Source organism: Pipistrellus hanaki, assembly GCF_964339955.1.
Source record: "Pipistrellus hanaki genome assembly, chromosome: 3".
NCBI classification, from domain to species: Eukaryota; Metazoa; Chordata; class Mammalia; order Chiroptera; family Vespertilionidae; genus Pipistrellus; species Pipistrellus hanaki.
Window position 1 is genome coordinate 84,474,573 of NC_140505.1, and position 14,336 is coordinate 84,488,908.

General features: G+C 40.7%; 1 protein-coding gene across 3 annotated transcripts in view; it reads left to right on the top strand.

The window, feature by feature from the left end:
- The window catches only part of MIPEP (mitochondrial intermediate peptidase), a 186,993-nt gene that overhangs the window by 48,542 nt on the left and 124,115 nt on the right, over positions 1-14,336 (top strand). For all 3 annotated transcript variants that reach the window (XM_084879363.1, XM_084879364.1, XM_084879365.1), the window contains one exon: positions 134-186. In XM_084879363.1, coding sequence (XP_084735489.1) covers positions 134-186 — 53 coding nt within the window. The remainder of the gene's footprint in view (positions 1-133; positions 187-14,336) is intronic.

A 14,336-nucleotide genomic window follows, 5' to 3' on the forward strand; every position in this document is an offset into this window, starting at 1 on the left:
CAAGTCATGAATTTTTAGGGTTTTATAGAACTGTTTGATATAATAACTGGTTTATATTTTATAAACTAGTTAAATTATTGATAAAAGTTGTGAAATAGTCGATAGTTTTCATAACTGAATTTTTTCATTGTAGGAATTAATGCCTTGGGATCCCCCCTACTACAGTGGTGTGATTCGTGCAGAAAGGTAAGTTTTTTGAGAAGGAAGAAAAAAATTAGTATTTATTGAGCACTTTGCACATTAATTATGCAGCCACTTTCCTCGCTCAGTTGCCCACATTACAAACTTCTGTTTTCTCCAGTCCCTCTGCTGGCATGATCAGCATCTGCCCACATTTTTTAATTTGGATTACAAAAGATATGCTCTCAATAACATGCTTTACTGCTTCCCCACAAGCCTATTCCATAGCTTATGTCATTTCCTGTTAATGACTTTAAAATATTTCCCCATAATGTCTAGAATCTTGCCCTTCTCCTGTGTTTAGCTTCCAGGTTCTCTTTTAGACTTTGAACATTTGGGAGACTGGAACTTGGTAGAACCCTGTTGTATCCTGTTTCTGGTTGAGGGTAGTCATCAGTAAATATTTCTGGAACCAATGAAGGAATAAAGTAGTACTTAGAATCTGGAAGAAATAAATGAAATTAAAACTTAGGAAACAAGTAGATTATTCCTCTGACTTCTGTATTCTTTTGTGTTTATTTTTATTTTGACAAAGTATAGATATTTTTTCCCTAAAAATTCTCTACTTCTGTAATTTTTATATTTGCATGTAAACCAATAAATATGGAGTTCTATTTAATGAACACATTTAAAAATGTTTATGTCCCAAGTAACTTTATATGCACAATAGGAATTTTTAAAACCTCTTAGGACCTTACCCTTTAGCAAATCATTAACATTTTTGTTTCTTTCTTTCTTTCTTTCTTTTTTTTTTTTTTTTGATCCTCACCCGAGGATATGTTTTACTGATTTCAGAGAGAGAAAAAGAGGGAAACATTGATGTGAGAGAAAAACATCAATCAATTGCTTCCTTTACATGCCTCAATGGGGTATCAGAACCACAACCTAAATATATGCCACAACTTGGAATCCAACCTTCAACCATAACTGTCTGCCCTGCATGGTTTCTGTTGAGAAATCAGCTGACAATCATATGGGTGCTCCTTTATAGGTAACTACCTGCTTTGCTCTTGCTGCTTTTAATATTCTCTCTTTGTCTTTTGCTCTTAGAATTTTAATTACTATGTGTCTTGGTGTGGTCCTCTTTGGATTCCTTTTGTTTGGGGTTCTGTGCACTTCCTGGACTTGTAAATCTATTTCTTTCACCAGGTGGGGGAAGTTTTCTGTCACTATTTCTTCTAGTATGTTTTTGGTATCTTGCTCTCTCTCTTCTTCTGGGACCCCCATAATTCTGATGTTGGTTCACTTGAAATTGTCCCAGAGGTTTCTTACACTATCTTCAACTTTCTGGATTCTCTTATCTTCTTGCTTCTGGGGAGGAGTGTCCTCTGGCTCTTTGTGTTCCAAACCTTTGACTTGATTCCTGTGATCTTCCAGACTGTTTTTAGGACTCTGTGTAATATTTTTTATTTCAGACAAATATTTCTCTATTTCTAGTTGATTCCTTTTTATTTCTAGTTATTCTCTTTTCATATCCTCATAGGTCTCATTTATTTTATCGGCCTTTTTTAGAAAATTCTTTAAAAAACCTTATAACTGTAGTTTTGAACTCAATGTCCATTCTCTTACTATCCTCCATCGCCTTCCTTTGTGTCCTGCCTCTTCTCTGCATTTTAGCTTCTTTCCTGATTTGATGGAATAGTTTTTGTGTTAGGTGTTCTGGTAGAGCCCAGTACCACAGACTTCCCAGTTACCTGAGGTGGACAGTCTTGGTGTAGCTCTTTGTGGGCTGTGTGTGCAGTCTTGTTGTTAAGCTTTGCTTGTTGTTGGTATCACTGGGAAGTGTTTATCTCCAAGCCAATTGGCTGTGAGGATCAGCAGTGTCTCAGTTAGGAGGGCTTCTATACTCTGCTTGGGTGGGGCGGAGTCTCGGGTGGCACAGACAAGCTTTGGTGAATCCCGCAAGATTGGTTGCAGGTGTGCGCACCTCTTTGGTATAGGAGCAGACAAGCTTTGGATTCCTCCTTCTTCAGAAAAGTCCTATTCGTGGTGAACAAGAAAGCCAACCTCTGGGAGGGCTTCCGTGCTCCACTTGGATGGGGCGAAGTCTCGGGTTGGTGCAGACAAGCTTTGGTTTCCTGTCAGCCCTTCTCTGAGTCCCGCAGTAATGGCCACTGGCTTTACACACCTCCGAGAGATCTCTGCCCATTGCCTGACCGTCTGGCCTCTCCCTGACTGGGGCCATCTATCAGAGCAATAGGGTGGTTCTGTTTCCCTCCCGAACAAGAAAGCCAGCTGCATTAGCTGTCCGCCCTCTCTGCGTGCCTGGAGGAAGCCAGAAGCCTTTTCGCGCGCACAGTTCCCCGCATCTTCACAGTTCTTGAGGCTCAATGTGCCTTCCTCTCCTTCCTGGGTGGTAGAGCCTCCTCTCAGCCAGCCGTGTGGTGCTTCAGTGCGATGTTTCCCCTGTTTTCCAGTTCTAAATTCAAAATTGTTGTGGTAGGCTGCATTCAGGTGTCTACCATATGCCGCCATCTTGGTTTCTTCCTGCTTTGTGTTTTTTGGCCTTCCTGAATCTGTGGTTTGTTATTTATCTTTAATCTGGAAAGTTTTCAGCCATTATTAATTCAAATATTTATTCTGTTTCTTTTTCTCTCCTCCTTCTGTATTGCCAATATGTGTGCATTATATCTTTGTAATTGTCCCACAATTCTTTGGGTTTTCTCATCTGCTTTTTTTATTCTTTTTTTTCTCTTTGCATTTTATTTTGGAAATTTCTGTTGACTGTGAAGCCATGGCCCACATGACCTTGGGTTCAAATACTTGGAGAAAGGGCTGATGGGCAAATTAATACACAAGACAAAAAATGTAGATTTGGAAATTATGGGGGTAGCCAGTTGTGACCTCCATTCCCATTAGCTTTTATTTACTAGAATACACAATTGCCTTTCAGGAATGCAAAAAGACATATCAATGGTGATGTTTGGTAAACAATAAGGTTATCAGAGTGGGGTAATTTGCTTTAGGCCATTAAGTCAACAGTAGGTAATAAAATGCAGATATTCTCTCTGTAAATATCAAAGAGCCCCATTCAGCCTTCTGACCTGACTTCTCACATTTATGTCAATTACTGTTGATCGTGGTTTCCAGCATTTCCACCTTCTTTAATTTCTTAATAGATGTTGATATGCTGCTTGCAGAGCTCCGATTTTTTTTAAGACTTTTATTTTGCATCTGCAGACTAAAATTAAAAATATAAGAACAAGAATGAGACAGGCAACAGTGGTTATGCTAAAAAGCAAATGTAAGCAGGTACAGTGAAAAGGAGTAAATTATTTCTTTAAATTGCTACTAGGCATCTAAGGAATTAGTTTGTAAGTGTTTGTAAGGGATAATTATACAATATTCTGCTGTAATTCCAAAATATCAAGGGTAGTTATTTTTACTTTAAGCACCAAGAAGGTGATTTTTCATTGAAGTTATCGTTTTAAACTATATCATTGTGCTGGTGCAAGTGCAGTAGCTGATTTCCATTCATTAGTACTATAGGCAGACCCATAGGGGCTTCAATTCACAAAAGAAAAAACTGTTCTTAAGTTTGCCACTGGTGGGTGCCATTCATCAGACTTTTTACATAATGGTTTAGTTGGGGGAGGCCTTAGTAATGTTAAATTCTCTTTGCCTCTCCCAGGAGCAAGCATTGATAGTAAATGTATTTAGTTTTTTGCTTCCCTCTCCTTTGGTGTCGATGCTAGCCAGAAAAACCTCTCTGTAATTATACACACAAAGGAACAGTAGTTTGATTCTGTGTCATATAAAAAGGGAAGCTGGGTGGGGACACCGTGTAATTATACTTTGCCCATATACTTACTTACTTACGGGGGAGCAGCCCACGTAAGGGGTTTTACCCATGGAGGACTTACCCACTAGCCCTTAGTGATATTACTGCATACCTGGTGACTGCCAGCATGGCAAGAAAGGCGTTTTTAGGCGTTCTTGGGGTTTTGGTCTCTTCAAAAATTCCTTCAGCTTTTTGCAATGTCTTCTTTATCACTTACCAAGTCATCTCTGGGCTGTTTATATCCTCAGCATTCATCTCCCACTCCTTATCTTCAGTGTGTTGCCTGGGGCTGCTGCTGTCTATGGGTGGGGTAGCTGATTGTCTACAGCTGCAAGGTGTGGCTCCAGGTGCAAGGACCTCATTAATCAGGCTAGTTTCTCTCTTGGATCCATGTTGCAGTTTAATATTTCTTGTGGGAATCCACACAAGTTTGGAGAAATTTTCTGGAAATATACAAGCATATCCTTGACCAACTGTTAGCAATGGGTTGGGTCCCTTCCATAAACCAGACTCAGGATCTTTCCATTTAACTAGACCATTTTCCTTTGTTTTATTCTGACACCAGTGTAACTCTATGAGTGTCTTGCCATCAGCATCACAAGTGAAAAAATTTAAAGTAATTTTGGCTTGGTGCAGTCTACCCACAGGTGATTTCTCCATAATAATCCCCCCTTTTAGTTTTTCAAGTTGGAATTTTAGTTACTGATGTTGTCGTTCAGTAATGGCCTGTCCCTGGAATTATATGGTATTCCTGTAATGTGCTGAATTTTCCACTTTTTACAAAATTGCTGGAATCGACAGCTTGTGTAAGCAGGTCCATTATCAGTTTTAATAATTTTTGGAATTTCCATGACGGCAAATGCACCTAGACAATGATTAATAACCTGTTTTGCCCTTTCCCCTGTAGAAGCAGTAGCCTACCGGATCCAGCCGGTACTGCAGGTCCTGAAGATCGGGCTAGGAGGCTTAGAAATAAAAGACAAGAGACAGAAGGGCTTCAGGAGGGCTGGTATGCTCGATGGCACTGCAGCAAGTTTATTAAAGGCGCAAACTCTTTTATACCCTGAAGCTGGGCATTCCTCCAAATGGCCTTCTCTCAGAGCATGATGGCTACGTGCCAGTTCCTTAAGACCTACTCAGGAAGATATCTGCCTGGGAAAGTTCATCCAGCTGTACTCTGCTATGTTAATTCAAGGACATGTTTGCAGATTCCAAATTTGCACGCACAGCAGAACGAAGGACACTGTTGCTTGCCACGTCCCCAAGTGACCCGACTCCTGGGGGAGAGCAGGCAGGGCTACCTACCCTTGCTCCATCCCCCGATTCTCAGGTCGGCAGGGCACTCGGCTCCCAACAGTAGCCCATAGGATTTTTGAAAAGGTGTCTACAGAGACATGCAATGCCCCAAGGCATCCAAAAGGAGTATAATATGTTACATCCATATGCCAGATATGGTCCCTTAGCAAACCTCTAGGGTTTATTCCTGTTTTAGGCCCTTGAAGTAGATGTAACATACAATTGGGACATTCTCTGATAATCTGTCAAGTGATTGAGAATGGTCTAGACAACATTTTGGCAGGCTGATGTAATAGCTGATGAGACTCTCAGGCCTGTTTTAATAAAGCAACCAATTGATCAGCATGTGCATTTCTTTTAGTTAACAAGCCGAGTAATAAACTATGAGCCCTGATGTGAGTGATATAAAAAGGATATTGTCTCTGTTGTACAATCTGCTAAACTTGTTTAAATAGTAAAAATAAACTTTGGTCACTGAGCCATTTTAAACGAGCAGTTTCAATTCTCTTTACTAAATCTGCAATGTAAGAAGAGTCAGAGTAATATTAAGAGGCTCCTAGAAATCCTGCAATGCAGCCTTAAAAGCTTCTAATTCAATTCTTTGTACAGAAGTATGACTAGCTTGAATGACTTGGTCTAAATTCATTGTATGATAACCAGCTTTGCTGTTAACTGTTCATCAGTAAAACAGTTAATTCTCTAGGAATAGACTCCTGCCTAGTATTTTTTTGGTATAATAATAGTGGTATAATACAGAAATTGTAATAATTTGTCTTTTAGTTGGTGACAACTAAGTTCCCCTGAATATGTATTCAGTCTAATCTTCCAATTTAAATCAGTCTGAAATAACATTTCTAATTGCTTCCCAGTGAGGGAAAGGTAAAAATACATTGGGGTTCTTCTTTTCTAAGCTGTCTACAGTGCTTTATAAATTGAAATATCAACTGAGCCATAAGTTCTATATATGTAACTGCAGTTTTAGAGGATTGATGTCCTAGGTGGACCCATTCAGTAATAGCAAAAGAGTTTTTATTGTATTTTGGAAGATGACTCCAGTGGGACTATTTGCACTAGGATTAATCTGTCCCAATAAAGGCAATTCAGACAGTACCCATGCCACTTGAGCTAAGGATATTGTCTGCTCAATTCTTTGTAACTCCTTTCTAGCTTCATCTGTCAATACTTGGGCTGAGGGAAGATTAGAGTCACCTCTAGATATATTAAATAAATTTGTCATTTCTCCTGTAGAGATTTTTAGATAAGGTCTTAATCAATTAATGTCCTCTAATAATTTTTGAAAGTCATTTAAGATTTTAAGGCAATCTTTTCATATTTCTATACTTTATGAGGCCTAACATATTGGTTTTCAATTATGGTACCTAGATATTTAAAAGGCATTTCTTTCTGTACTTTTTCTGGAACAATTTTTATGCCCCATTTAGGAAGTTCCTTTTTTAATTGAGAAAACATTGCTAAAGTCTATTCTTCCTATGAACTCGCTAGGAGCAAGTCATCCATGTAATGGACAATATAACACTGGGAATGTTTGTCTCTTAAAAAGCTGAATAGCTTGAGCTACATATTTTTGACATAAAGTAGGGCTATTGGCCATTCATTGAAGCAAAACTTTCCATTGATATCTTTTCATAGGCCCTATATTATTAATAGATGGCACTGAAAAGGCAAATCTTCATTTATCTTGCAATGCCAAGGGAATGGTGAAGAAACAATCTTAAGATCTACTACTATAAGAGACAAATCTAGAGGGATTTGTGAAGGTGCTAGGAGTCCAGGCTGTAAAGCTCCCATGGTATGCATAGTAGCGTTAACAGCTCTATGATCATGTAACAATTGACATTTTTCTATTGCCTTCTTAGGGATTGTAAAAACAGGAGTATTCGAAGGACTATTGAAAGGTTCTATATGACCAGCCCCTACTTGGTCCTGTAATAATTCATGAATTGATTTAATTTCTCCTTGGTTAATGGCCACAGATCTACCCATATAGGTCTATCATCTTTCCATTGTATAGGCTCAGCATGGAGGTGAGGAGATTGAGCAGTAACCACTCCTAAAAAGGCTGATATTCTAATCCTTGTGTGTCCTTTGGCCTGAATGGGTTCTTTAATCCCCTGATTATTTTTCCCTAAACCTGACCAGCTTGATATCCCCATCTGAGTTATTAACTGTTGTCCCTTGCTAGTAATAATACAGTGTTGTAAACCTTCTGAAATGTCTCAGCCCCATAATTTGACTGCAATTCTAGAGATTATATAGGGCTGAAACCATCCTGTTTGTCCTTCCTCATCTTGCGACTTTAACACTGCAGTGCTGCATTGCGTGTTATCAGGGTCTCCAACTCCCATAATAGAGCCTATAGCTTCTACCATGGACCAACTTGGAGGCCAGAATTCTTGACTTATAATACTAACATCTGCTCCAGTGCCTACTGAACCTTTAAACAGTTTTCCCTCTATTCTTAGATTAATCATAGGACGGGTCTTGCTAATTTCCTGTATCTAATATATATCTGAGCTTCCAAATCCTTGTGTTCCTCTCTTCCCATTTATAACTTCACCTTGCAAAGTATAAGGTAAAAGCAGGAGCTGAGCCATTCTTTGACCTGGAGTAATTTGCATAATATGATTGGATTCTAATATTACCTTGATTTCTTCCTTATAGTCTGAATCTATGACTTCAGGAAAAACAGTCAGTCCTTTTAGAGTATTTTCACTTCTCCCTAAGACTAAGACTGATGTTCCTGGAGCACAGGTCCCCAAATTCCTGTAGGAACAACTTTTCCAGCCATGTCGGGGATCAGGGTGATTGTTATTGTACTATATTGAGACCTAAACCAGCACTTCCTGGAGTGAGTTGAACAAGGGAATCTACTGTGGGTCTGGCAGGGTGGAAATTTCCTTTATTTAACAATGGGGTTGTGGGGAGCCCCTCTGGCTGTTTCCCTGAGGCTGGCCATTTCCTATGTCTTGATTTAATATCTGGCCATTTCTATGAAATTTAGATTTATATTGGTTGGCCCAATGATTTCCTTTTTGACATCTGGGACAAACCTGCATTATCTGAATTGGGAGGCAGAATGCTCACGCCTTCTCCTAAAGCGCCACCTTGTGTCCTTTTTGGTTGCTTACATTCCTTTTTAAAATATCCTTGCTGTCCATATTGAAACATGATTTATTTCTCATTGTAATTGTGGCAGCTAATAAGCTTGCCTGAAAAATGCCTGACCCCACATTCTGACATGCTCGAATCATTTCTGTGATAGTGCTATTTTTTCTTAGAGGCTTTAGAAATTTCTTACAATCAGCATTGGCATTTTCATAAGCTAATTGCTGAGTCAAAATGTCCCCTGTTGTCTCATGTTGAATCTGCCATCTCAAATTCTCTGATTTTGTAGTGAGGCAAGCTACAAAATCAGAGAATGATTCAGCATGCACTTACTAAAGGTTCCCTCAGGCTCCCCTTTTGCTGGAAAAGCCCACCAGTCTTTTCTTCCACAAAGTCTAATTTACTCATATGCTGATTCTGGACGTCACTAAATTGCTCCTGTCCTGCAATCATCTCAAGGGTTACGGGAACATTCTGTCTAGATTTGAAGAAGCTTGTCTTGACCTTTCTCTAAAAATTCTCCTTTCCATAGCAAATAATCTCCTCTATCCAGAGTTGCATTGGCCAGAGAATACCAATCATAATGAGCTAGGAATGCATCAGAAATATTTGTTATAATTTCTCCAGTAAATGGAGCATTAGGGCCATTCTATATCACACTATCATTCAAGGCCTTTATCATTTTAAAGTCAAATCTTTCATGGTGTCTTATTATTTGATTTAGAAGTTGTGGATTAGCTACCTGTGTAATAGGAAAAGCAAGTCCATCATCTACTGTCATGTCCTTTAATCCTTAGATAGCTCTTTGCATAGGTGATTCTATTAGTGGCAATTTAAATGTTTCAGAAGAGGACATGAAGGCCACGCCTCCAATTTGAGCGGAAGGTGCAAAATGAAGAGGTCTTTCTACTCTGAAAGGCTCTAGCAAATGCAATACCATTTTCCACAAGGAGAAACATTTTGGAGGCAAACTTTTTTCTTGCTGCTGAGCATTCAAGTTTTTACCTATTCTTTCCCAACATTCAATATCCAATGCACCCTCATCAGAAAACCATGGATTATATTCTATAATAATCTGGAGAAACTGTAAAAGAAGATCTTCTGACACTGCAATTCCCTTATCCTTGAGCATGCAAGCCAAAAATCTACAAGAAAGTCTTTCCCCTTTTGATGAATTCTGCCCCATTATGGTCTGCCTGAAACAAAAGAAATTACTCCAGCACTTACAGATCCATGGGCTTTTGCAGCTGACATGAGTTTTTTGTTGTGGGGTCCAAACCTGGGTTCAAAATAAGACCACCGGAGGCTGATGATTAATTTAAAAAAGCAGTCAATGATTTATTGAAATAACTGGCCAGGACAGCCCTCATAATTTCCAAATTTACATTTCTTGTCATGTGTATTAATTTGCCCATTATATTATATTAATTATCTACAGCTACTGAGCATTCAAGTTTTGAATGAAGCTACTGAGTCAGTGGGAATTAATCTCCTGTGGTCCTGGTCCCAGGCAAGGGAAAATTGCCTTGGCCTCCAGGTCTCCACCTGGAAGCTGAGATAAGTACCCAGTGTTTTAATCAGATGCAAGAGCCAGACTTAGCAGGGTTAAAATTCAAACAGCAGTTTTTACCAAAGTATGGTTGCCACTATATTTCATTTTTCATGCAGTTAATCATCTACCACTGATCCAGTAATTTTTTCCCCCTCTCTGGCGAATTTTCTCCAAGTCAGTTCAAGGGCGCCAAATGTGAAGCCATGGCCTGCATGGCCTCGGTTTCAAAGACTTGGAGAAAGGGCTGATGGGCAAATTAATACACATGACAAGAAATGTAAATTTGGAAATTATGAGGGAAACCAGTTGTGAGCTTGGTATAAGGGACCAAGTTCTACTGAGTCTCCATTCCCATCTGCTTTTATTTACTAGAATACACAATTGCCTTTAAGGAATGCAAACAGACACATCAAAGGTAACATTTGGTAAACAATAAGATTATCAGGTTGGGGGCATTTGCTTTAGGCCATTGAGTCAGCAGTACATAATAAAATGTAGATATTCACTCTGTGAATATAAAAAAGCCCCATTCAGCCTTCTGATTGGACTTCTCACATTTATATTAATTACTATTGATCTTGGTTCCCAGCAGTTGACATTCTTCAAGTTCACTTATTGTTTTCTCAGCTGTATCCAGTCTGCTGATGAGCCTATCAAAAATCTTCATTTCTGTTAAAATGTTTTTGATTTCTAGCATTTCCTCTTTATTCATTTTTTAGAGTTTCTGTCTTTCTTCTTACATTACCCATATATTCTTGTGTATTTCCTACTTTTTCCTTTTGAACCCTTGGTATATTAATCATAGTTATTTCAAATTCTAAATATGATAATTTTAATATTTCTGACATATCTTAATCTGGTTCTGTTGCTTGTTCTGTCTCTTTAAACTGTTTTCATCTTTTAGCATAATTTCAAAGTCTTTGTTGAAAGTTGGACATGATGTACTAGGTAAAATAAACTGAGATAAATAGGGCTTTGGTGTGATATTCTATGTTTAGCTGCCTACGGATTAGGCTGTGTTTACTTTTTGCAGTAGCTGTGGTTTGGGAAATTAAACTTTACCTTTTTTGTTTCCTCTATTGTCTTTAGGTTTCTCTGGGGATTTATACTTAAATATGGTCTGAGACATGCAGTTCTTTCAGTTGTATTTCCCTGTTGTGTCATACACTAAATGGCCAGATTATTATGATCTCTGAACGCATAATAATCTTGCCACTCAGTGTGTGTGTGTGTGTGTGTGTGTGTGTGTGTGTGTGTGTGTGTTAGAGGCCCGGTGCATAAGTTAGAGCACATGTGTCAAACACAAGGCCCGCGGGCCAAATCCAGCCCGCCAGGCCTTGCAATGTGGCCCGCACCGCGCTGTCATCACTGCACTCCGCTGTCAGTTTATGACATTGTCAGTTTATGACTGTTCAGTAAACCATTCGGCCCGCGATTTAGGCTGGATTTTAGATTTTGGCCCCTTCTCTGATTGAGTTCGACACCCCTAAGTTAGAGGCATGAATTTGTGCATGGGTGGTATGTTAGAGGCCCGGTGCATGAACTTGTGCATGGGTGGGGACCGGCTAGCCTGGCCAGGGGAGGGGACTTGGGCGGTTGGCCTGCCTGCTGGTGGAGCTCCTGATCGAGGGGGAAATTTGCTTATTAGTCTTTTATTATATAGGATATATACCAAGTGGCCAGATTATTATGTATTCAGATATCATAATAATCTGGCCATTCAGTGTAAGAGCTCTATTGATGTAGTGACTTGTGGGAGGGAGATGCATTCTAGTCCTATCATTAAGTCTTAGTCTGTTTGTGAGCCTGTGTCCCTTGGCTGTGACTTTTAACAAGTACTTTTCAGTTCCCTTCCCCTGTGTTAATGAGATAAGAAGGCTAAAAGGTGCTCTAGTTGGATATTTCCCCATCTTCTGGTAAAAGAGTTTCTTTTTAGGGCAGGCCTTATTAAGAATAACAGAATGGCCGAAACTGGTTTGGCTCAGTGGATAAAGCATCAGTCTGAGGACTGAAAGGTCCCAGGTTCGATTCCAGTTAAGGGCATGTACCTTGGTTGTGGGCATATTCCCAGTAGGGGGTGTGCAAGAGGCAGCTGACTGATGACTCTCTCTCATCGATGTTTCTAACTCTCTATCTCTCTCCCTTCCTCTCTGTAAAAAAGTCAATAAAATATATTTAAAAAAAAATAACAGAATGTTCTGCTATATTTCGTAATGGATACTTTTTCCTTCCAGAAAATATGGGGGAATTAATTCTTCACTATGGGAGCCTGGTAGGGTTCCTTAAGCTAAAACTCCCAAGGGTGTGGGGATTGCTCCTTAAAATAGGTCTCCCTGGAATTTTTAACTGTCAGATTTGTGCACACAGAAGAATTGTGTAACTGGCTACATGTCTTTTCAGTTTTAGGGGGCTATGATTTTTCTCTATGACCTCAGTTCTTCGTGGGACCTAGAAAGAGTTAGTGATTTTCAGTCAGTTCTACTTTTCACTTCTTGGAATGGCATAATACCTTCAAGGCTCCTTACATGCTAAACCAGAAATCAGAGGCCTCAATTATTTCCTTTTTTACAATGCATTTTCTCATTTATTTCCATGATATACCTTACCTTTCAATTCTCTAACAGCTCTAATTTTTCATCTTCCTTTCCACCCTTTATTTGGAAGTGCAAGGATTTGCTCTTAATCCTCCTCACCGACATCACCTTTCCTGATGACCTATCTCCATCTGCAGCTTTAATTCACACCTGATCTATGAGCTTTCCTCAGTCTTAGTGTCCTGAGTATTTGATATCCCAAGAACACCTCAATAGCAGTGTCTCCAAACTGAATTTATTTTGTAAACCTTCCATTCTTGTCTCACAATTGCACCACGTCCTCCTCCCTCTCCCCCTGAGTGATACCCATCTCTCTTCTTTGTATTCACTGCTCAGATTAAATGACTCTGCAACTCTGTCCACCAATTTGCTCAAGCCAAAAACCTGCTTCTAGACTGTTCTTTCTTACCCAAATCCAATCATTCACACAATCCTGATTGATGCCTAACTGCTCCCTGCCAGCCTGTTTGCCCCTAACTGCCCTTCCCTACAGGCCCGGTCACCCCCAACTTTCCTCCTCTGCTGGCCTGGTCACCCCTAACTGCCCTCTCCTGCAGGCTTGATTGCCTCCAACTGCCCTCCCTTGCAGGCCTGGTCCCTCCCATCTGCCCTCCCCTGATGGCCATCTTGTGGTGGCCATCCTTTGTCCACATGGGGGCAGGATCTTTAACCACATAGGGGCAGCCATCTTATGTGTTGGAGTAACAGTCAATTTGCTTATTACTCTTTTATTAGATAGGATAGAGGCCTGGTGCACAGGTGGGGATGTGGGCCAGCTGTTTTGTCCTGAAGGGTGTCCCGGATCAGGCTATGGGTCCCCTTGGGTGTGGCGTGGCCTGGGTGAGGTGCTTGTGGTGGTTTGCAGGCTGGCCACGCCCTCCAGCGACCCAAACGGAGGACCTGATATATGGGATTTATTTATCTTCTATAATAAAACTTTGTAGCCTTGAGTGGAGGCCTGGTCCCACCAGGGTGTGCAGAAAGCTTGGCTTTCTCCATTGCTGGGGGCAACTCAAGCCTCCTGCTCTCTCTAGCTCTGTGGATGTGCCATTTTTTGTTGGGATTTATTTATGTTCTATAATTGAAACTTTGTAGCCTTGAGTGGAGGCCTGGGCCCACCAGAGTGTGTGGAAAGCTTGGCTTCCTCTGTTGTCAGGGAAACCCAAGCCTCTTGCTCAGTCTGTGGCTGTAGCCATTTTGGTTGGGTTAATTTGCATACTTGCTCCTGATTGGCTGGGGGGGGGTGGCTTGTTGATGTAGCAGAGTGATGGTTAATTTGCATATTACTCTTTTATTAGATAGGCTTGATCAGAAACTAAGTTGTAAATTTGTGAATCTCTATAGCCCACATCTTATTTGTGGTGCATTTTATGCTCATTCACTAAATCCAATCATCCCATCTATACTAATAAAAGGGTAATATGCTAATTACACTGGGTTAAATGGCCATCTTCCAGACATCTGACTTCTTTCCAGACAAAGCCAAGGTGGTGGGGCCAAGGTAGAGGCTGTTAGGGGTGAGAACAGGCTGGCAGAGGAGAGCAGTTAGGGGCAAGACCAGGCCGGCAGGGGAGGGCAGTTGGGGGTGAGATCAGGCCAGCAGGGGAGGACAGTTGGGGGTGAGATCAGGCCAGCAGTGGAGGGCAGTTGGGGGTGACCAGGCCAGCAGGGGACGACAGTTGGGGGTGACCAGGCCAGCAGGGGAGGACAGTTGGGGGTGACCAGGCCAGCAGGGGAGGACAGTTGGGGGTGAGATCAGGCCAGCAGTAGAGGGCAGTTGGGGTGAGATCAGGCCAGCAGTGGAGGG